Source organism: Gouania willdenowi, chromosome 1, assembly GCF_900634775.1.
Source record: "Gouania willdenowi chromosome 1, fGouWil2.1, whole genome shotgun sequence".
Classification (NCBI taxonomy): Eukaryota; Metazoa; Chordata; class Actinopteri; order Blenniiformes; family Gobiesocidae; genus Gouania; species Gouania willdenowi.
Genome location: NC_041044.1, coordinates 40,604,316 through 40,628,788, shown reverse-complemented (window position 1 = coordinate 40,628,788; position 24,473 = coordinate 40,604,316). Strand labels below are relative to the sequence as shown.

The 24,473-nt window shown below is 39.8% G+C and overlaps 1 protein-coding gene across 1 annotated transcript; it reads right to left on the bottom strand.

Annotated features, from left to right (window-relative positions):
• Positions 1-892: 892 nt before the first annotated feature.
• On the bottom strand, positions 893-23,576 carry lrpap1 (low density lipoprotein receptor-related protein associated protein 1). Its single transcript, XM_028454141.1, has 8 exons — positions 23,291-23,576; positions 21,667-21,811; positions 17,013-17,143; positions 16,444-16,564; positions 7,466-7,621; positions 5,298-5,380; positions 3,606-3,782; positions 893-1,292 (listed from the first exon to the last, which is right to left on the bottom strand). Exons 1-8 carry the CDS (start codon positions 23,450-23,452, stop codon positions 1,224-1,226), a joined length of 1,044 nt encoding a protein of 347 aa, XP_028309942.1. The 5' UTR covers positions 23,453-23,576; the 3' UTR covers positions 893-1,223.
• Positions 23,577-24,473: the final 897 nt, after the last annotated feature.

Below are 24,473 nucleotides of genomic sequence, written 5' to 3'. Positions count from 1 at the left end.
CATTTCTACACCCAACCGTTACTGAGTAAATCATAATTTTTTTTGTTTTAAAATGATGAACGGACATTGTGACCAGACAACAATCAAACGCATCACATTATAGACGACCAATCAGATTAAACATAATGCACCATGCCAAAACAGTATTAAATGCTGTTTATTTTCTGTTTTAGAGTTCATAAATGTAGCTATACTTAGATCCAGAGATTTTTTTATTATTTTTGAATTTAATTCCTTGGTGTTATTTTATATACAAAATGAATTGTACATTTTGTCAAACCTTTTATTTTATACAGATGCCTTTGTGGAAAATAAATTAAGTTCCAATTGTGCAAAATTTCTTTCTTTTTAAGTTTCTACATGAGATGTTTACTGTATGTAAGGGAACTGTGGCAAGATTTATTACCAACAATAAACGTGAAAGAAACTAATACCTTTTACTTTAAATACTATTTAATTGAGTTGCCTTTTACTTGTACTTGAGTATTTTATGTATGACTTACTTCTACTTGAGTAGTATATATCAGTACTCTTTACACCTCCTGTTCCTTCTGAACAGATTAAGTTTTTGGCAATATCTCTTCTCTCTCTTCCCTTTAAGAGATTACAACGCTGTTTATGAGCTAAAAAATAAAGAATGTCTGTCATTAAAAATACATGGCATTTTTTTAGACGACCCAATCTGCTGTTTGTTGTCATATGTTGAATACGGTCAGCTTCCGTAGATTTTACTTTATTAGCAGACTCTTGACTTTTATCCCAATAGTGTATTTTGTGTTTATTTTCCAAATTTTGACTTTATTCTTGATTTTCTCTGTCAAAATTGGACCTAATCTGCTTCCGTATTATGTTGTGGATGAATCCATTTTATTTAAAAAAAAGATTGAGTCTCTATAAACGTCATCTTTACTACGTATTAATCATATGAATCAACAAACTTTATAGTGCAAAGTGTAGCTGCTTTGATTTGCACACACACAGCAGTGTGGGCTGTTCCATCCACACCTTCCTGCTGTGAGCTCTACAAACATCAGCATGTTTAATCTATTACATTGTTATGCATGTATTTTTAGTCATTTCTGATTATTTTGTCATCAAAGAACTGTCGGATTCATTCAACATGATCTGCTTTATAAACAAGGTTTTGCATTAGTTGAAAAGGAATGATGAAACATTGACGTGTAGAATACAGTTCATTTAAACCTGGACCGATGTCGAGCTGCTCAAAGCTCATTGTGTTCCAGTCCCTGACGAGAGATCTTGTTGGACAAATCCTGCATGTGTTTCTTCATCTGAAATCAAAACAAGAGGCTCATTTAATCCCAAATGAATAAACACTGCCAAGAAGAAACAAACTCCTGGGCTTTGGCAAAAAAAAGAAAAGAAAATGAATCAATTAAATACAAACCTCAGTTTTAAAAGTAACTTTATCTAATGTTTACAACTGAGCCACAAATTGAGGAGCAATAAGTAGGACTGGTTATTGTTAACAACTTCACAATCCATAGTAGAAATACACAAAAAGAACCAGTTGATAGTTTTTAAATATTTTCATGCTAATGTCACCAACATCTTACAACCTTACATTTTACGCAATAAAACATTTGAAAAGACATTTTACACAATGAGGAAAAAATGTTTGTGCATTTGGAGAACGAATGTGAAAAACTTATTCAAGTTCTGGATAAAATCTGAAAAAGTACATATAAACATTTATTTATTTCCTCTCTAAACCTTTTGATAAATCTCACTGAACAGTTTTTGAACAAAATCACATCTGTACCACATGTTCACGCTTTAAAAGTCCCATATGCTATTTTTCACCCATCTCTATTTGTTCTAAGAACACCAAAAACACAGTATTTGAGGTTTATTTTCCCAAACTCGCTTGTTTTCTAGAGTTTTAGCCTCTGAAAAGTCACTTTCTGAGTAATGGGCTGTTTAGTGCCTGCTTATGCATATTCATGAGTGGGCGTGTCTACAGACGCTGACTTGCCTGCATGCCTCACTCTGAGGGAGATCAGTGATCCCCAAAGCCATTTTCTTTTGCTATCCACACACTGTTGTTATTGTTTTTCAGCCAAAAAACTGCACATTACAGTAAAACACATGGCTATTTAAGAGGCTATTGTGATTGTGAGTCCGCTTCAGGGTGTGTGTTTATCACAGCAGCAGCAGCACTCAGTCAGCTGCTCACACTCACCAGTGTTAAGCTGCTAAGTGACTTTCTTCTCCTCATCTCTATTAACTACAGGAATAGTGCATTTAAGGTGATAATCATTTTTTTGTCCAACCGCTGCATTGCATTGTGTCACAAACATGTCCAATCAAGTCAAAGGTGATACGAGGCGATATAACAGATACTAAAAATGGAACGGCTCAGCTTGATTGATTGCTTTTGTGGGCGTGGTTTGTTGGAAGCGTCGCTTGTACTATACCCACGGCTGCAGTTATACTTGTATTTGGTACTTACACTGGCAGCAGGCACTTCCTGGAGGGAAGACTTTTGAGATGTCACTAAAGAGGGCAGAGCAGCAGCTCAGAAAGCAGGATTAGTGAGGATTGCTCAGCGATGCAGGAAGGAAGCCCAATAATACTTTTTTTGATAAAGAATTAACATTGTTACAAGGTTAAAAGCTCAAAAAAGTTGATTTAGCATGATATAGGACATTTAAAGCACTTCTCTGGGCCGTGACACCCACTGGCCATGAGGTAAATCGACTCATAGGATTTGCTGAATCGATATTGAGTTTATAAGAGAAATATTGCAATGTATTGAATAATCAATATTTTTACCCATCCCTAGCAATAAGACAGCTAGAAACTTAGATTTTGGTATTTTTACATGTGACATCATCATACATGGAAGTGTTTATGCTTCTGTGTGAGTTTCCAAAGACTTTCCAAAGCTTTTTATTCACACAAAAGCACAAACCCTTAAATGAGAGGGTGGGTGAGGACTCTTGAGTAGGCCTGGGCAATATATTGAGATTTATATTTTGGTGATATAGAAAATGACAATATCATCTACAATGATATTTTCATTTTACAGCTTATTTTGTGTTAAAATACTAGTTTTAGGAGTCGCTGCTTTTGCTACTTCACTGAACATGAAAAGCATAGTTAGATGGATTTCTAAATGGGCCCTAATCCAGACCTTCCCGTAAACAAGCCACACTACAGAACTCACTCACAGGTGCTGTCCCTTATAGGAGAAAAAGATAAAAGTGGCAGATATTGTACAGCTGTTTTTTAATAAATGTGCCAGTGTGGCATTTAACATCAAATATAACCCTGAAATTACTTTCTGGTAAGACTTTATTGAATTAAAATATCGGGATATGAGTTTAGCTCCATATCACCCAGCCCTAGTGAGGAGAGTTAAGGGTAAAAGAGTAATAGAATAGCATTTATTATAAAATTTCTTCTTACTCCTTTTTGGACACATGAAATGTTTTATTATAGAATAATATGCAATTGAATTGAACTGTTTTATTTTTGTTTGACTGAATTTCATAAATAAATAAAGCAAACCTATTGCCTTACAGTTATTTTGGGTATATTCGCCATGGTTTCCCACATGCTGCTGCAGTGTTGCTCCTCACCTTATATCCCATCTCTCTGGTCCTCTCTGCCAGTGTGTTGTACTTGTCCTGCGTCCTCTTCAGGTGCTCTTCATCTCCCAGAGTCTCCACATGTTGCATCTTCTGATGTGACAGCTCCAGCTGCTCCTGGTAGTGGCTGTGCTTCTCTACTTTGGTCTCAAAGTGATGCAGCTCCTCCTAAACCAAACCCCAAAAACAGGAAATGAATTCTGCTCACACATTACTTAGGTGTCATCTCAAGTGACGACTGTAGTGGAAAAGTCACTGGTTGTTTGTTTCTTTGCTCTAAATCTGACGTTGAGGGCACAAAGCTCTTCAAAGATGAAATGAAACAAAGTGGCTCTTGTTTTTTTTTTTTTTTTTTTGCACTGAATAAAAAGTGAAAAGAGCTGAATGGGTTGAGTGAAAGATGTGATTACATGTGTGAGGTTTGAAATGAGATCAGAATGCATGTGAAGTGCTGAGCTACTACATTATACCAATAAAGCTTTAAGCCGTTAGATACAGTCATTTTCTTGCCTTAAAGATCAATAAATCAAAGATAATTTGCTCGAGTTTGCGTTAATTTCCACTGTAAACACTTTCTTATTAACATTATTGGAAAAGTTTCCCTCATTGCATTGTGGGATGTGGAGTTCCTTAGATGGATGGATGTTGTTACTTCATTCTTAATGTGATCCTCTTGGCACCATTTTTGTTCTAGTTTCTTCCCAGTAGTCCCCATGATATCACCTCACTCCACCAGACATTTCATTCCTGCCTGATTGGTATCTGTCCTTTTAAACACCAGTGAGTAAACAGGCTTATCTCAACAAACACTTTCACTCCTCCTCCATCACTATATATCCACTATGTCACTGTCTCCTCTGGCTCCAACCCTCCTCCCTCCCAGCGGTTGGGCAGTAGGAGGCACGCCATAAGGGCAGCGCCACACTGTGGCTGACCTGCAAACTACCCATCCTAAAGACCCATCCCCTGTGCTAACGTGCTGTTGTATTGAATGTTGTGTTTGTTGGTTTCTGTCGCAATGTTGCTGAAGAGTTTTTTCATGATCCCAAACTCTGCCCCTCTCTACAAAGGCCTAGTTTGTTTTTTGTTTTTTTATCTCTTCTTCCTCCCCATTGTTGTTATCCCATTTCTCATCTAAATAAGGGGCACCGCCCTTGTGGCGAACCGCAGTTCTCCCGCTCCTGAGCTCCCATGTTATGATTGTCTTTTCATGTTTTTCATGGACGGGATGAAACTGAAATGTAATTTTGTTGCTCTGTAACATGTGCAATGAAAAATAAACTCAACTCTAACTCTAAAATAAACGTGTGAAAACACCAGAAATGTGTTGGGAAGTCACTTTGGCAGAGTTTTTGGGACAAACAAAATAAATCACAGTAAGAATGAAGTAAAAACACTTCTATGCATCCGTCTACGAGACTCCACATCCCACAATGCAATGTGTGAAACTCGTCAAACAGTGTCAATAAACCAAATGTTTACAGTGGCGATCAAAACAAACTTTTGAGCTGTAATTTTAACCTTTTACATCTTTTTTAATCTTCAATTTTTTGATCTATAAGGGCCTTAACTATGTCTTTATTTAATAAAGAGCAGCTATAAAGTTGCTTTAACAGGAAAACAAGCTGCACTCAACTTGAAACTGTATTACTAAAAAGCGGTCAGTAGAAATGTGACCACGACCTTCAGAGATTCCAGTTCGTCTTTGCTGAGGTTGGCTCTCTTGGCCGCCTCCCACAGTTCAATTACACGTGGCTCACGAAACTCTGTAGAGCAAAAGACAAAAAAACAAACACAAACATGAAGACGAGGTAAAAAATGTATCAGATGCAACAACAAAGTTTTCAAGCAGGACGCACTGCAGTCCAAAACCTCCCACTGGTTTAAGGCTGCCCAGCTTTGTTCTCTCAGTGAGTTTCTCCTGCTGACTCACAGGTACAGCGCCCCCATCAGGTGATCAGAGAGAAAGTGATTCATCATCTTAGTTTTCTGGTGCTATGGACATGAATCATGGACTGTACATTATGACACATTTTATCTAAACCAACAAATTTAGTGACAGCAGTTCAGTTTGGATGCCTGGAAATGCAGCAATCTCTCAGGAGCATTAATGCTGCATTCAAGTTTCCAACCTCCTACCTGAAAAAGTGCATCGGAAAGCCACAAATCACGCAAACATTAATGTCTTTAAGGTAAATACTATCTCAGTCAGCCATGTTTTTAGTGGTATTTTGACGTGCTGTGTTAAAAATGCTTTAAAGACAGTGACAGTGATCGGAGTGTAGGGCTGGGCAAAAAAAATAGATTTTTATTTGATTCATCGAATTTGTAGCTAAAAAAGATTTTTGTTGAGCAAATTTTATTTTTTTTTGTTGTTTTTTTCCCACCACAGTTTTTTTTTTACTTTTTCGCATTTTGTCCCAAGAGATGTCCAAATTGCAGTGAAGAACACAAGTTGGAGGAATGCATTGAAGGTGTGCAGCCCAAATGTAGCAACTGTGGAGGGGAGCACCAAGTTAAGGACAGAAAATGTGAAATAAGGAAGAAAGCAGAGGAAGTGGGGAAAGTAAAAGTAAAAAGGTTTAATGACATCAGCTGTGCAGAAGCAGTGAATAGAATACAGAAGGAAATTTACTTTAGTTATTTATTTTTATTTCCTCTTAAATCCTAGAGCTTGAAATTGTTCAATGACAAAGCCTCCTATACTTTTTATTTTGGGATTGTTTTATGCATTTTAACTCTTGAGGACGATCACAGCAATAAAGTCACACTTTTGACAATATATCTGATGTCTGCAGTCATTTTTAAAAATCGAAAATTAAATCAAAATTCAAATTTTTCTTTAAATATGGCTACAAAGTTTAACAATTCAATAACATCAAAAAATAAAACTATTTCCAACAAAATAAAACAATAAAATTAATTCCCATTTTATAATCCCAAAAAAATTATGTTTAACTTTTAAGTAAACATTTAAGTACGAGCAGCATTTATCAGCAGATTCAAATAGAATTGGAATATACATATTATTTATATGAGACTACAAGGTAGTACGCTATAGGGGCACAGATGTTTAAAAAAAAAATAGATAAAATTTTAGTTTAATCCGTGTAGGCCATTCAAAATTTTTAATCAATTCAGAATCTTAATGAATAAAAATCGAGATTCGGACGTGAATCGATTTTTACCGTCATCCTTAACTTCTATATTTATATATAACAAGTATAGACATTATTTTTTGTGTAACTTTATGAGAATAATGGTTTTTAAAAAAATCAACTACAGTATGTTGCAACACAAAAATAATTTTGTGGACCTGAAACACAGATGTGTGTGATTTGGTTCAGTGTTCAAAGAAGTTTGATAAATGGATTTATACAATAGAAGAAAAAAATGTTCCTTCAGTGTAAATACATTCTTGTGTTGTTTTTTTTGTGCACATTTCTCTTACTTTGGAAGTGTTTGAATACTGTACAAAAACAACTAAAGCAGATGGAAGTCACACATAACGAAAGACATCAACATTCCACACAAAAAACAAAAAACCCGTGACTTCCTTTGAGCAAAACTAAAAGCACTCGACTGTAACATGTTGGCTTGGAGAAAAATCCACACGAGCTGCAACGTTTTGATTTTTAAAGCACAAGGACAAACTGAGACAAAGCAGCTGCTCTACCCAATCACTTCTCTTTAAATTTGCTCAAATTTAATTAAAAAACAAAAAAAAACCAAAAAAAAACGTCATTTACACCCATCAGCGCATCAGAGCACTGAACACAGGCTGCAGTGTTTATTATCATGATCCCTAACTCCTGTAATTAGGCTAAAAGAATAAACAGTGTTTCTCTCACCGCTGTCTTCTGTAAATCCCTCGTGGCTGATCTTTCGTAGACGCTCAAAGCCCTGGTTCAGGTCCCTCATTTTGTTTTTAAGGTCTGAGTGTTTCTGGTGCAGCTTGTGTTCTTTGGTGTCGCCTTCCAGCGGCGAGATCACATTCTTATGAATTTCTGTCAAGAAGCGAGAAAAAGGAGGAGGAAAGAAACGAGAGTCCGTGACGGGGGATCAAACAACAGAAACTGGAAATCATTTTTATGTCAAGATTTTAAAAACATCTTAACCTTTATCAAATGTGTGATAAAAGCAGCATGAATGATAAGTGATAGTCCGGGATTGCTTCATTTATACTGTACAGTTGTTACAATAGCGGGAGCTTGTGTCATGAAGAAAGTGTGTCATCAACAGTGTTATCATTTTGGGGTTTGAGAGCAGGTGGCTTTTATTTAACCTTAACGGTTAAATATATAATTAACAAACACATACCAGCACAGTGTGGGTTTAGTTTAGGTCGTTGAGTATTATTAGTTTGAGTATTTACTGCAGTTAGAGCATTGATAACAAACAGTCGCCATTGTATACTGAGAGAAGAAACTGAAGAAAAAACTCAGAATGAGCCGCACGTCTCCTGCTGTCTAGTCCAGTGGTTCTCACACGTTTTTGGCTAGAGTACCCCCTTTCTCTTACTTTTGAATCCAAGTACCCCTCCTTTGTCCGACTACAACATTTTACTCAGAATACTATGAAACAACAACTGTAGCGTAATGATGAAATGGATGAGTGATAACACACATTTTAAAGAATCTTATTTTGTAAATAAGTGAAACAGTATTTAGGCTTCCTGAATAGAATTATTTCTATAGTTTTTATCATTTCCATTCATCAACCTCCTGATGTGGGACCAAAACTGACCCTTGTATTTTCATTTCATGTTCTAATTAAAATAATTTCAATTATCATTTTGTGTATTTTGTTGTTGTTGTCTGTTCTTTTTATTTTTCAGTATATTTTTCTCATAAATTGTGTGTATTTGTTGTCGTTTTCATGTGTTATTGGTATTAATTAAATTATTCTATCTCTGTGTGTGATTTTCTAATGTCGTTTGGTTGTTTCACTGGTATTTTTGTGTATATTGTAGTGATCTTTTATGTTTTTCTCTTTAGTGTCAAACAAGTTGTTGTTTTGTGTGTTGCTGGTAATAGTAAGTATTTTTCTCCCTTAGTGTGTGTGTGTATTTGTTGTCATTTTGTGAGTTGCTGGTAATATTTAGTATTATCGTTTTTAGCTAAAAATTAAAATAATAAAACCCCTATTTTTTATGCTTTAATTTGTTAAATTTCCCCCTGTAGTGCCATCGCATACTACCATTTGAGAAACACTGGTCTCGTATTTTTGCCAACAATACCACCTGCTGGTAGAAGAAACAGCTCCAAAATGATTAAGTATCAGTGGGAAAAAAAGGATAACGTTCGCTCAAAGTACACGGACACATTTTAACTCATGACTAATGTCATGAGCTGAAGCACATCAATTTACACAACAATTAAATCCAATAAATCAATCCATCATCACAACATTTTTCAGAATATTAAAATAATTTTATAGCCGCTGCCCTGATGTGCCAGACAGATAGTAAACTCTGCGTTTACATTACCCTAGGAAATGCGCAAAATCCAAAAAGCACAATAAAAACTGGTAATGACAACAACAAAATTTCGTAAAAACTCTCAAATGTCGCAAAAAGAAATTACGCTTTTTCAGATGTTTCGATGTTTAAATGTTTTGTAAAAGCACTATACAAACACTTTTTTCGCAATTAGACGTCAGGACGTAACGTACGTGGTCAAATGACCACTTCTCTCTGAGAAAACAAAAGATAAAAAAGGAGACATTTCTTAATATTATACCTCATAGGAATGTGGAGTGTTTAAGGAGGTTTGGGGCATCCATCGTCCTGCAGCAAAGTCTCGCGGGATGACAGTTATGAGGCTCCAAAACAACCTTCAATAGAAACACGTTCAAAGCGCAATAATACTTTGTCAAATCTTTAGAAATATTGCTTTTATTTTGCTAAAAACTGCAATGGAAACAAAGCTACTGACTCACTAGTAGTAAAACACTGTTGCTAAATTGATTAGCATCTAATGTTTGTTTACCAGTTGTACGTATTTTCCCGGTAACTTGTACATTTTTAAAGACGTGCAAGCTGTTGTATTCCAACGGGTGAACTTTAACTATTCTAAGAGCGTTGCTGCTGTTTTAAATGTTATCAGTGTGCTGCTGTTAAATGGTGACGAGGGTTTTAAAGGAAAAATAAAAGCTATGAACAGCTTCACACTGACTGTTATCGACTGACATTTGGATAAAAAGGATAAGCAAAGACTGTGGGATTCACAAAGGTAGCAGAGAAATAATGATGTTGTGATGTTGTGTAGGTGTGTAGGTTCCACTCAAAGCCACGTCACATTAGCTCGTGAATTAAAAAGCGTCAGAAGAGCATGGAAAATATCTCTAAAAGCCAAATGCAGAGCACTGGCAGCAGCTGCAAAGTGTCAGCCACATTGTACAGAGACGAGCTTGTCAGCCCATGTCTGTGTCTGAAAGCACAGCAGGGCCCGTCAGCTTTGCCCAAAACTCACAGCTTGATGTGAGCTGACACACGCTGATGAAGCGCAGAGCAGTGGGTGGCGACATGTGCAGTCTGAAATGTGCCACCTACGTCCGATAGCACAAAAACTGAACAGAATAAGAGACTATAAATCAGTGAGTGTTAAAGGTAGGAAAGATATGAGCTGATGTGTGTGTAAAACTTACAAAAAAGACAGACACGGGATTCTGGGAATAACCAACTGATCTGAAAGATTTCCAACAAAAGCTTTATGGATGAATATGAAAAGAGGTGGATAACCAATAAATACAGTGATGGACCAAGGATTGGCACCCCTGGTGTTTTTCCAGAAAATACACAGTTCTCCTAAAAATAGTTGCAATTACAAATATTTTTGGTATTCACATGTTTTTTTTTTTCCCTTTATGTGCATTGAATAAACAACAAAAAAGAAAGAGGTCGAAATTTACATAATTTTACCTCAAAAAAAAAAAAAAAAATGGACCAGACTAAATTGTTGGTACCCTTTAAAAACACCGAAATAAATTATTAGCATTAGCATGAGTGTGTACTAACCACACTAAAATGAAAATGTTGCTCATGTACAACTCAATATCAATGCTTAAAAAAAAAAATAATCTCAAAATATGAAAATATTTTTTTAGCAATGACATTCCAACACAACGCCGTGAACTGCCACCTTAACGTGGTGGGGTTGTTTGAGTCCCCGAATGATCCAAAAAGCTATGTTGTCTGGGGCATTATGCCCCTGGTAGGGTCTCCCATGTCAAACAGGTCCTTGGTGATGGGTCAGACTAAGCACAGTTCAGAAGACCCTCTATGGACAGTATAAAAACAAGGACTGTGACGTCGCCCGGTATGGCGCAGCCGGGGCCCCACCGAGGAGCCAGGCCTGAGGCTGGGGCTCGAATGCGAGCGCCTGGTGGTCGGGCCTTTGCCCACGGGGCCCGGCCGGGCCTAGCCCGAAAGGACGACGTGGGCCCCCCCTCCTGTGGACCCACCACCCGGAGAGGGATCCGTAGGGGTCGGGTGCAGAGAGGACTGGGTGGCGGTCGAGGGGGGTGCCTCGGCGGCCTGGTCCGCGTCCACAGCTTCTGGCTGTTGAGACATGGAACGTCACCTCGCTGGGGGGGGAAGGAGCCTGAGCTTGTGCGGGAGGTTGAGAGGTACCGGCTAGATATAGTCGGGCTCACCTCCACGCACAGCTTGGGCTCTGGATCCCAACTCCTGGAGAGAGGCTGGACGCTCCACTTCTCTGGCGTTGCCCGCGGGGAGAGGCGGTGGGCTGGGGTGGGCTTGCTTATTGCCCCCCAGCTCAGCCACCACGTGTTGGATTTTACCCCAGTGAACGAGAGGGTCACGTCCCTACGCCTTCGAGTTGGGGATAGGTCTCTCACCGTTGTCTCGGCCTACGGGCCCAACATTGGCGCAGAGTACCCGGCCTTCTTAGAGTCCCTGGGAAGGGTACTAGACGGTGCCCTGACTGGGGACTCCATTGTTCTACTGGGGGACTTCAACGCCCACGTGTCCATAACGAACACCATGTTCGAGGACAAGGGTGTCCGTAAGTACACGTGGCACCAGGACACTCTAGGCCGGAGGTCGATTATCGACTTTGTAGTTGTATCATCTGATCTCTGGCCGCGTGTCTCGGACACTCGGGTGAAGAGAGGGGCTGAGCTGTCAACCGATCACCACCTGGTGGTGAGCTGGATCCACTGGCAGGGGAGGAAGCCGGTCAGACCTGGCAGGCCCAAAAGTGTGGTGAGGGTCTATTGGGAACGTCTGGCGGATCACTCTGTCAGTGGGGTCTTTAACTCTCACCTCCGGATGAGCTTCTCCCAGATCCCAAGGGAGGTGGGAGACATGGAGTCCGAGTGGACCATGTTCTCCTCCTCTATCGTCGATGCGGCCGTTCGCAGCTGTGGCCGTAAAGTCTCTGGTGCGTGTCGCAGCGGCAATCCCCGAACCCGATGGTGGCGCCCGGAAGTAAGGGATGCCGTCAAACTGAAGTAGGAGACCTACCTGGCCTGTTTGGCTGGTAGGACTCCGGAGGTAGCCGAGAAGTACCGGCAGGCCAAGCGTGCTGCAGCCCGCACGGTCGTAGAGGCAAAAACTTGGGTCTCGGAGGAGTTCGGAGAAGCCACCGATGAGAACTATCGATCGGCCTCGAAGATATTCTGGCAAACCGTTCAGCGCCTCAGGAGGGGAAAGCAGTGCTTCACCAACACTGTTTACAGTGCAGGGAGGGAGCTGCTGACCTCAACTGGGGATGTTGTCGGGTGGTGGAAGGAGCACTGCCACGTTTTCCGATAAGGAAGCAGAGGCTGGGGACTCAGAGGCGGACTCGCCCATCACCCGGGCTGAAGTCACCGAGGTGGTAGGAAAGCTCCTTGGGGCAGAGCTCCAGGGGTGGATGAGATTCGTCCTGAGTACCTCAAGTCTCTAGATGTTGTAGGACTGTCTTGGTTGACACGGATTCAGGAGGAACAATGCGGTTTTCGTCCCGGTCGTGGCACACTGGACCAGCTCTATACCCTTCATCGGGTGCTCAAGTGTTCGTGGGAGTTCGCCCAACCAGTCCACATGTGCTTTGTGGATCTGAAGAAGGCGTTCGACTGTGTCCCTTGTGGTGCCCTGTGGGGGGTGCTCCGGGAGTATGGGGTCCGGGGCCCTTTGCAAAGGGCTGTCCGTTCCCTGTATGACCGCAGCAGGAGCCTGGTTCGCATAGCCGGCAGTAGGTCAGACCTGTTCCCAGTGCATGTTGTCTCTGCCAGGGCTGCCCTTTGTCACCGGTTCTGTTCATTACTTTTATGGATATAATTTCTAGGTGCAGCCAGGGACCGGAGGGGGTCCGATTTGGGAACCTCAGGATTTCATCTCTGCTGTTTGCAGATGATGTTGTTCTGTTGGGTTCCTCAAATCAGGACCTTCAGCGTGCACAGGGGCGGTTTGTAGCCGAGTGTGAAGCGGCCGGGATGAGGATCAGCACCTCCAAATCTGAGGCCATGGTTCTCCACCGGAAAAAGGTGGCTTCTCCTCTCTGGGTCGGTGGAGAGTCCTTGCCTCCAGTAGAGGAGTTCAAGTATCTCGGGGTCTTGTTCACGAGTGAGGGTCGGATGGAGCGTGAGGTTGATAGACGGATCGGTGCTGCGTCAGCAGTGATGCGGTCACTGTATTGGACTGTTGTGGTGAAGAGGGAGCTGAGTCGGGGGGCAAAGCTCTCGATTTACCAATCGATCTACGTTCCTACCCTCACCTATGGTCATGAGATTTGGGTAATGACCAAAAGGACAAGATCGCGGAAATGAGTTTCCTTCGCAGGGTGGCTGGGCGCACCCTCTGAGATAGGGTAAGAAGCTCAGTCACTCGGGAGGAGCTCGGAGTAGAGTCGCTGCTCCTTCACGTCGAAAGGAGCCAGCTGAGGTGGCTCAGGCATCTGTTTCGGATGCCTCATGGTCACCTCCCTCGGGAGGTGTTTCAGGCATTTCCTATTGGGAAGAGGCCTCGTGGAAGGCCCAGGACACGCTGGAGGGACTATGTCGGCCCCAGATAAGAGCAGAAGAAAATGGATGGATGGATGGACATTCCAACAATGCACAATATACATTTTTAAAAATATAATGTTTAACTTGACCTCAGTCATACATTAAATAATATTTTACAGGCCTATAACTGACTGAGCTGCTGGAAGAGCTTCTCTGCTTTATTTATTATCTAAGCATGTTCTTCATAACACACAGAGCGTGTGCGTCTGTGTGTGCTATGATTGTGGCGTGCATCATTTCTTGTGTGAGCTGCTTTAATCCTATCAAGTATTGATCTTTATGACGCGGACCAAGCAGAGTTGTGATAAAGTGTATCGCATGTGTCAAACTCAAGGCCCGGGGGCCAAATCTGGCCCTTTAGAGCATCCAATTCGGCCCACAGCCGCAAGCAAAAAAGTCTGAGAAACTAATCCAGTAGTTGATATCTCTAAATTATTACACAAATGCAATGAAGCTCCACAATATTAGCAGGACTCACATTTTCCCCAGGCTTATATCCCATGATGGCAGTTATTTTTAATCTTAAATTATTAAAAGAACTCTCAATCTTCCAATTCTTTTCAAATTATTCCACAAATTATCCCCAAATTATAGTGGTGTCCCGATCCAATATTGATATCGAATATCAGTTCGATATCAGCCAGAAAACGAATATCGGATTTTATCGGACTGCATCTAATATCACTGATATAAGCGCCCTGATAACATTTTCCGCTCCAGCACTTCTATCCATAGGTGACTGTGGTTCATACTCCAACAAAGTAACCTACTGTTGCTGACTATTGTTTTCTGTTTGAGTAACATCACTTGATCAAGCCTTTTCTAACATTCTACACTACAAAATAAGTAATTAAAGTAATTACGATTCGTGTTGAAATCGTATCGGATCAATATTGGTATCGGCCGATACGCAAGGCTGCAATATCGGTATCATACAGTATTCTGTATTGATACAGAAGTGAAAAACTTGTATCGGGACATCCCTACCAAATTACATAAAAATGGGTCACAAAAATCAAATACATTTAAAGTGAAGATCCTGCAGGGACTGAAATCTTGATATTATCAGTGCTGTACACATTTCATAATATCAATCTTTTATCCTGTTTGCACTCAGAGGAGAAGGACGCTTTTTCTCCTCGCTCCCTCCTTTTTTTCCCCTGCTTGCTCTCTTTGTCTTGTTTTAATGTAACAGGAGCCTCTATCTGCATCCTGATCCTAAATCTAGATAATGGAATTCATCAGCTGGTCTTTCTACGCCTTTGGTCAAATTTCTCAATTAGGAGTACGGTATTGGGAAAGTCCGTAAGTCCTGAGGACGTGGAAGACGTCCACCAGATTAGAATTATATGCTGATTAGATCTGGTATTTTCCTGATTTATCGCAAAATTTGGATTACGTTGGCAGCAATATTGGAAGCCACTTGTCATCGATGGAAGGGGCAGAGCTCTCAGAACTCTCTGATGGATTCCACCGTGGTGAACTATAAGAGTTTGTCTCAAGGAAATGGCCACATTATTGGATTATTGATTGAATGGTCAGGTACAATAGGGCTGGCATTCATGTTGTGGCTAGCCCGTCTGAAAACATCTCGTCTTATGTCATTCGGCTCCCTCTGACAACAGCCTGTCAAGGTCTGTTTTTTTTTCTTCTCCACACTCTCCATAAATGGATGTTGATTCGACGCTCTGACCTTTCCTTTACTTTTCATGAACATCTGCAATCTAGCTTGGCTAACAAATTCTCGAGGTCATCTCTACAGCAAAGTCGTCCCACATCATCGGCTGGAGAACTATGAGAGACTATAGCAGTCTCAGTAAACAGGCTTATCTCAAACAACACTAAACACTTAATTCCCATTTTTACATACACAACTGGTTTCTTCACCGTCTTGTCTGGCCCCATCACCTCCTCCCTCCCTGCAGATGAAGCAGGTGGCGAGCCGTAAGGGCAGCGCTATCCTGTGGCCGACCTGCAAACTACCGATCCTAAGACCCTGTGCCAACGTGTATTGAATTGAATGTTGTGTTTCTTGGTTTTTGTCACAATGTTTGCTGAAGAGTTTTTTCACGATCCCAAACTCCGCCCCTCTCTACAAGGGCCTAGTTTTGTTTTTGCCTTTTTTTTTAACCTCTTCTTCCGACCCATTGTTTCATATTTCTCATGTAAGAAACGAAGCACTGCTCTGCTGTGGCTGCTCCCCAGTACTCCCGTACCTGTCCCCCATGTGAGATGTTATTGTCTTTCATGTTTCTTGGTCGAGATGTATCTGAAACTGAATTGCCCCTCAGGGATAAATAAAGTTTTCTGAATCTGAATAATTCATTCATACGTAGAAGTTCAAACTAGAGCACAACAATGTTCAAATTCCTGATTTTCCTGCCTAAATTCTGTGGCCCACGTAAGCTAAATTGCTCCATATTTGGCCCCTGAACTAAAATAAGCTTGACACCCCTGCTGTAGAGGATCTGCAGACTGAAACCAGGTTTCTGATGCGCAACAACGCGTCGCTGTGTAGGGTCCGACACTACTACACATAACTGCAGTGTCGATGTGACACAGAAACATAAAACACTCAAAAAACGCTTTAGTGCTCAGATGTGTTGAAATACAACTGCTCCGTGAGTCTGCGGACAACTTGGTCAGTTTCCAGACAAGCGTGCGCTGACCGTGGTGTTCGCTCGCGTCTAGAAAATTGTTTAATAAAATGTTTTGGTGCATTTTCGATTTTCGGCCCAAAAATTTGTTGGCCGGAATTTTGGTACATCACCAGCCAGAAGTGACTTGTTTAGGCAGCAGAACAAAGTGAGTGTCTCACCTTCAGTCCTGCTGACCGTGTCCATCAGAATGTTGTACTCGTGGATTTTGTCCTTGTGGTGCTGGAACTCTTTCTTCAAATTGTGTAACTCCTCATTGGTGAACTTTCCTGAGCCCTGGGCCTGGCAGGAGAAAAGGTAGTATTGAGTATTGAATGTATCCTTCAAGGTCAAGGAAGTAGAATGACTATGATGGTTAGCAAGATATTTTCTTAAGCTGCTTTGAATGAGTTTATGCATTCGCAGCTAAGGAAGTCATGATCTAATATTAACATTGGTCCTTTTTTTGTTTTTTATTGAGTTTATTTTTCAATTTAAGTTTTTATTTATTTTAATTAATGGTCAACTATTCTGATTCTCTTGGGAATTTTTTTCTAACATTTCAAACTACAAAATAAGTAATAAAAGTATGCATGATTCGTGCTAATATCAGATCAGATCAATATCGGTATCGACTCTTACTCAAGACAGGAATGTTGGTAATGTATCAAAATTCACAAAATTCAAAAAGTTTTATCAGAACGCCCATGTGACAAGTCCTCCACTCGACACCCCCCCCCCCAACACCCACCTTATTCCACAGTTTGTCCAGTCTGGGGTCTTCAAACACATCTCCTTCTTTGGCTTCATGGTCTTTCAGTGAGTTGCTCTCCAGTGAACGAGCGTCTCTTTTCCCATCCATTCCATACTTGGCCAGGATCACTGCGTAACACAATCACTACAGTTAATGGAGCAGTTATGCAAAAAATCATTGTGTGTACCTGGGGAGAAAATATAGCTGGGACCTAAATTTACAGAGGTAAAATTATGCCAAAAACACAATAAAAATATATTTTACTCAAACCCAACGATTCACAAGCAGTGCTGTTTGCAGAATGCAGATCCAAAACATAATTCACAAACTAATGCATTTGTTTTGCAAAGAAGAAATGTACCTATCAAACAAATACATATTTTATACATACAAATAACATTTAATTATAGTAAATAAAAAAACCTTTCACTGCAAAACATTTCAAAGAAAGTTTACTGTGTGAATTTGCAAGGCAGAAAATTAGTGCCACGTCACGTGACAGTTTTTTGTTGTTGTATTGGTTTTTTTTATACTTGAAGACTTTTTTTTTGCACTTGAAGGATATTTTATTGTAAATGAAGACATGTTTCTGTGTATGTGTAAACCGTGCCGTGTTTGTTCCTGAAGCATGCAGCATTTGTTCGATAGGTACGTTTCTTATTTGCAAAACAAAATGCATTAGTTTATGAGTGATGCTTTGTATTATCAACCACACTGAGTTTGATTGTGAATCATTAGGTGTGAGTAAAACATGCTTTGTGAGGTTTTGGTATGATTTTAACTCCATACTAACAGGCAAGCGACTTTAAGCTCTCAAAGAAACCAATAATCATTATAAATAGTCATAAATAATGTGACTTTATATCCCACTGCAAGGCCTCCATTCTTACTATGAGGCTTTTGCACATTGGAGGTCTCGATTATTCCTTTTTATTTCTAAGTACTTGCTAAAGAGGTAAAGTTAGTATATATAAAAAAAAAAACATTTTACTCAAATGATTAATAGAAACACAAAGACAAATGCATGTATGTAGTTTAGTGTGTGTACCTATGGTGCACTCAGTGAGAGCTAAGCGTTAAGCAAAATGCACTCGTGGAATTTTATTTAGGTATTTCTTTCATTCCAGAGCAGGGGTGTATTCCAGAAAGGAGGTTCAACAAACTCTGAGTCTATCCATAAACTCTGGGTCAACATACTCCGCAATGGAAAACTCTAGGTATCTGATTTCATTACAGCTGGTATGAAGTGGGTCACTCAACCCTGACCATGTAAACCTGGGGTTGCTGAAGTGCACGAGCGCAATAAAAATCCATCATCAATTGAGCAAAGATCACACAAACTACCATGGCAACCAACCAGAAAAAAGGTGATTTATTTCACCCTGCATATCAGGTGAAATATGCAGGTGTTGAATATGACAATGTTCTAAAGGTGCGTTCACACAGAACGCCACTTCAGCGACTAGTCGCTTAAATCGCCAGTGATTAGTCACGCTTTTTAATCACTTCATCGCGCAAGTGACGGGACGACCGGGGAATAATGTGAACAAAAGGTGTCTGTGGAGCCGGGGCAGCATTGCTGGGAGGGCTGCTGCATAGAGGGGGCTGATCACTTCTTCTACAGCCGTACGTTTACAGCAGTTTTCATAAACAGCTTAACTTGTACTTATGGTTTAAATGATCAATTTACGGAGTTTCTAAATGGTGAGTTCACTAAAAATTTGGCCCCAGTAAGTTGGGGAAGTTTACAGCCCTCCCACTAGTGGCTATAAAGACAGCGACGGCCGCTTGATGTTGCATCATTTGTAATGATTTTTAATGTAATGTAGGCTTGGATTCGAACCCCCGAGGTCCCAAGAGCGCTTCCTTATCCGATGCGCCATGGCAACTTTCAAATTTTGGTGACTATCCATCCACCTGTATTACAGTATGAAACAGTGTAAAGCTAATGTCGACACTCAAATGTGTATTTATTTAAAGTGACATTTCCCCCTTTAAATTTGCCACAGGTTTGTATCCAGGGAACTTTACTTCAGACGTCAGTAGGTGTTTTAATGCAGATCGATTACAGTGTCTTTCCCTAAAACTCTGCATACACAATGTTGTAAAGAAAACTACCGTTTGCAAAAAAAAAGTAAAGCGGCACAACATCTGTAATGATGTGAGCCATGTCTGTGGCATGTGATGTTACTAATGTGTGTCAGAAAAGAGTGTGAACTTTAATTAAAGTGCTCCTTGAGAAGTGGTGTTCAGGTGGGTGGAGCCAGGTAGAAACCCAGGGTTTCTTAGACAAAACCTGCCAGCGAGCAGGTTCAGTTCATAGAGAATGTTACCATGGTGACATACTCAGAGAAGAACATACCTCACCTTCAGGAATGAGAACTCAGAGTTTCCCTCATTTGAGCCCAAATATACTTTAAACATAACCCACTTTCTGGAATATCCACAGACAGTGGGTATTCCAGAAACATAGCAGGGAAGAAAAGAGACGACTGTTCTGATGGACAAGGCTGCTTAGTTTATCAGACACAGACAAAGTTTGGAAATAAAAAGCTCGTCTTGTGTGCACTAATTTAAAATCATTATGTAACCTGCATCAACAAAGCAATTAAATTGAAGTTTGCTTATAATCAAAAAAGCACTGCAGATATCTTAGTGTTAGCTATAAGAAAATGCTAATTTACTACACCACACACTTAATCTGATTAGTGATAAATTAATGCTCTTGATTATTGTTGTGTGCCAGGAGCTGAAACTAAATTAAAGGACTGGCGGGGAAAACTAAAGTTTTGTAATTAATACCATCATAGTGACCTTACAATGAATGCACATGAGTGGACGTCCCTTCAGTGAAGCTCGACCCAACAATGTGCTTCAGCAGCAGCTGATTCAGCACCAGCTCAGCGTTGTTACAACCCATCAGTGTCACTAATTAACTCAAGTTACACTTCCACACCAATGTGTCCTTGTACCACTGGCCACATTAAAACCCTCATAAACATGGTGTGATCAAGTCCTAAAGGATTCCCTATAGCCAAGAGGATGGATCACATAGACCCATTTCAATGTGGACAAACATGAGACATGTACCCGGTGCAGAAACCATGTTGTTTACATATGTGACGCTTGAAAAATGGCAATGAATGAACCGCTGTTAAGGCTATAAAATAGTTTCTAGTATGTAGAAAGCTTGTCACTTGAGGACATGGCCGTTTATTTAAGGAAACTCACTTTAAGTACAGGTGAACGATTGCGGGACCCAAGCAGCATTCCCAAACACGAGTGGTCATCTGATGTGCGTTTCTGGCCCGATGTTCAATGGCCAGACATTTATACATACAGTATCTGATAGAAAAACCCAGTATTTATACAAGAGAAAAGCTAAACGCATACATGTCTCTAGATGTTTATAACTACTTGTTATGAACGGGCAGGTAGGCGTGCTGCTGTATTCCTGTTAACAAAGGTTTCTGTGTATTTCTGCATATTCTGATCAGTTTCAACGGATGAGTTTCCATCTCTACATTAAGTCTCCTCCTCACTGTCCCACGTCTGCATATCACTTTATGCTGTTTATTTCTATCATAAACCAGCTGATTTTTACTTCATCCAGAATGTTTGTGTGTCAGATATGTCAGCTGTCTAGCCTGCGTTTGATAGCACACAACCTGGATTGTTGATACTCCTATTTGTGCAATCAACATGCAACACGATGGCATTGTGTTGTTTTTAGAAGAAAACAAAAGTGTTTCAATCGCATGCCGACGGTAGCACAATGCAGTACTCCGGTTGTTTTGCACCGAGCATACGTGCGCATGCACCTAATTTAGTATGCATACGTCACATGCAATGGGTCTATATGGCTTTAATATATGATTCAAATGATCATATACTATGAGTCTTCAGTTCAAACATTTTCTTTAATGATTCTTTTTTTTTTTCGGTGAAAGTAAAGAATTAGAATGGACAATATGACACACTGTAATTAGCAATAAGTAATGTCAAGGAAAATACTATTTTGTCTGGATTTTTAAAAATCCACAATGATTAAGCTTTGTGTACTCAAGCTATAAATGCTCATCTCTATCCATTCTAGATTTATCAGACTTTAACTTGCCCAGGCACAGATACATATATCCATTAGAGCACAGAAACACATTTGAACTCACAGTAAATATGCATCAGTCTGGCAGAGTTACACAAAGCAGAAACACTGCAATGTAATGTCATCATACAAATAATGTTTTTTTGTCATATGATAAGAACAATTAGAAGTGTTACATTATCACACACAATATTGAAAGATGTTTCTTGTATTTCTGTACTTTTCAATGTTTTTGTTTTGTAGGCCAAAAAAAAAAAAAAAAAGTCAGAAAAACTGGGGAAAACGATTAGCACGAAAAACAGAAAAAAACTTGGGAAACAGCCCAAAATACAAACCAAAAAAAAAAAAAAATGCAATATGCTTCCGTACATTTGGGTGTCGCTGAATAATAACATGAAAACGTGTTGATTTTTCTAGTTAATCTTTTTTTTAAGAAACAACAGATTTTTTTAATTAACAGGTTAATGATATTTTATTTTGATTCATTTAAAAGAAACAAAAAAAAAACCCAATCAATCCAAAGCTAATATCAGACAAACATCTCACCATTGAAGTTGCGTCTGAGCTGGGCCTCTTTCTCTCCGTTCTCATCCAGTCCTTCAACCTTCAGCTTTTTCCAGAGCAGCTCATCTTTCTCCTGAATCTTCAGGTCACTGTGAAGCTCGGCGTGTCGCACTGGAGACATCTGCATCTGTTGGACACAGAGGAACAAACAATGTGAGGAGGTTTGCACCAACAGTAGCATTAGTGAAGGTTTATGTTTGGCAGTGGCTATCAGTAAGTAATACATGTCATGACCGGTGTGTCGTGAAAAATAATCCTACGTGTGAAAGCCTCCTACAGGCACATGTGCACTAATAGCGTAGTAAATATTTACACGTATACATGCAATATTTTGCGAGCTTAATTTTTTCTACTATGATAAACCCTAATTCTACCCTAAAAGGAAAGATTATAACTGTTTTTCTAAATGACGGACGCGCATGCACAGTTCACCAGGTGTGCATGCCCACTGTCTACCGTAGGAAACTTTCACGGTAGGTTTATTCTTCACGACACCGACAGTCTATCCATACGCAGCGCCCCTCACTGGCCAGTTCAGGTCACGTGATAGGTGCACCACGTGACTTAAAGTTCCATCTGTTTTTATTTAGCTCATATTTAATTTTAGCTAACCTGCAAACCCTTTTATTTTAGCCACAACCCTATCCCTAACCCAGAAAATACCCTAATGTTTTTTTCTTTTTTTTTCTCTTTCGTATATGTTTTTTTAAAAGTGAAATTTGCCATGTTAAATATGTTAAAATGAAAAAAAAAAAAAAGAAAAAAAAAAAACTATGTTCATGGGATTCGAACCCATGGCAGCAGAAGGAAGAATCCTTGAGTCAGGCACCTTAAACCACTCAGCCATCCTGACACATTACACTTACGTAGAAAAGTAATGGCAAATTACCATACATTGCAGATTAAAGCATCTGTAAATTAAGTTAACTTATGGAAAATCTAAGTATTTAATGTACAATAGTTTACACAGGTCAGTGTTGAAACAAGGCCTACAAGAGAGCATTAGGGTCAATTTTGATGGTGAAAATTATTTCAGGCAAATTAAGAATAAAGTTGAAATGTCAAGGTTAAAGTAGACATTTAGAAAAATAAAGTTGAAATATAATTTCAAGATTATAAAGTCGAAATTACAAAATTGTATTGCATTGTGTGAACATTTTTTCCCTTCCTACCTTTTAGGAAAATGACTATTTTATGCTCTGACTCACTAGGGTTTATGTGGCTCTTGAACTTTAACAAAAAAAAAAATGATGCAACAAAATCTTCAACTTTATTTATGGGAGTCTTTGCTATTCTACCAAATACAGGCATGCATTTAAACAGATTTCAAGTTCATATACTTTAAAACCTTAATTTGTAAAGAATTTACAATACAAGTAACTATAAAATGCATGGAAAAGTAGTCTGGAAATAAAAACAGGACAGATATATGGGAAACATTGTAGCAGACTTGTTTCAGAAGGTGGACGAAGGAACGTGTAATTCTTATTTTCATTGTCATTAAACGACACCTTTTTCCGCAGCAGTGAAAATACAAGTAATGCAGAACATTTTTGTATTTAAATTATGTTAAGCAGTTTGGTGACATGTGTGACCTTTTACGTACCCGCTGTGCTTTCTCCCACACCTGGTTTAGTTTAGCTATCCTGAAATCCACCGTCTGCCCATCATTGCCGCTCTGTTTGGCCTCATTCACATCCCTGGAGTATTTTCCAGCCTTTACACCTACACCAAGACACATAACCGCCACTAAAAACTGCAGCTTCATTTTAGGAATAAAGACAAACGACCAAAAATAGAAAATAATCCGCAAACAAATGACTAGCTACGTTTAAGTCCCAGTCTGTTGTTGCTCTGTAGTAACACGGGTCACGTGCGTCAAATGCGGGCGGTAACTTCCTAGACAAAGGCATTGTGGGAGCTGTAGTTTAGCTTCTAGTATAAATGGGCGTAAAGTTGACCTTTAAAAACTACAAATATGGAGTTCTACTCTGTACGGTCACCGAGCAACAGGACTACCACACCAGCAGGCAAATAGAAACCCTCCACGCAAAAAAACAGGCGAGATGCTGACTGAGTTTGGATTTAATTAGTTTGTGTGATGTCGGCTGCTTGAGAAAATACAAAATATGGGGATTTATGGCAGTGAACTTCAAGAATATTGTGTTCCTCAAATATATCTGCAGATCAGGGTCAGACTGACCTGAGAGTTTCAACATGGCTGCTGCTTGTTGCAAGGGTGTGCAACGTCAGATTTGTTTGGATGCCCCAAACTCAATAAAGCCTTATCAGAAAGACAATTCTGGATTAAATGTGTTGATGCAAAACACCACACAGTCATATTTATTAATGAACAGTTGCACAATATGTGCCACTTTTGTCTTTTTTCCTATAAGGGACAGCACGTGTGAGTGCGTTCTGTAGTGTGGCTTGTTTAGGAGAAGGTCTAGGTTTGGAAACCCAGACCTTCTATCTCGGTAATCCATCGAACTGCTTTTCATGCTGTTCTGAGAAGCAGTGAAAGCAGCAACTCCTAAATTGACTATTTAAAATAATAATAAGCTATAAAATAAAAATATATCAATATAGGGGATTTTGTAATTTTCTATACCACCAAAATAGAGATCCTGATATATCTTAACTCTCAATGTATATTGCTCAGGTCTGGCACATACAGTAAGAGGTTAATGCTGGTTACCTACGCCAAGGGGCTAATATTTTCAATGACGTTTCTTTTTGTTTGTTTGTCTGTTTTGCAGGATTACATTAAAAAGTACTTCACGGATTTT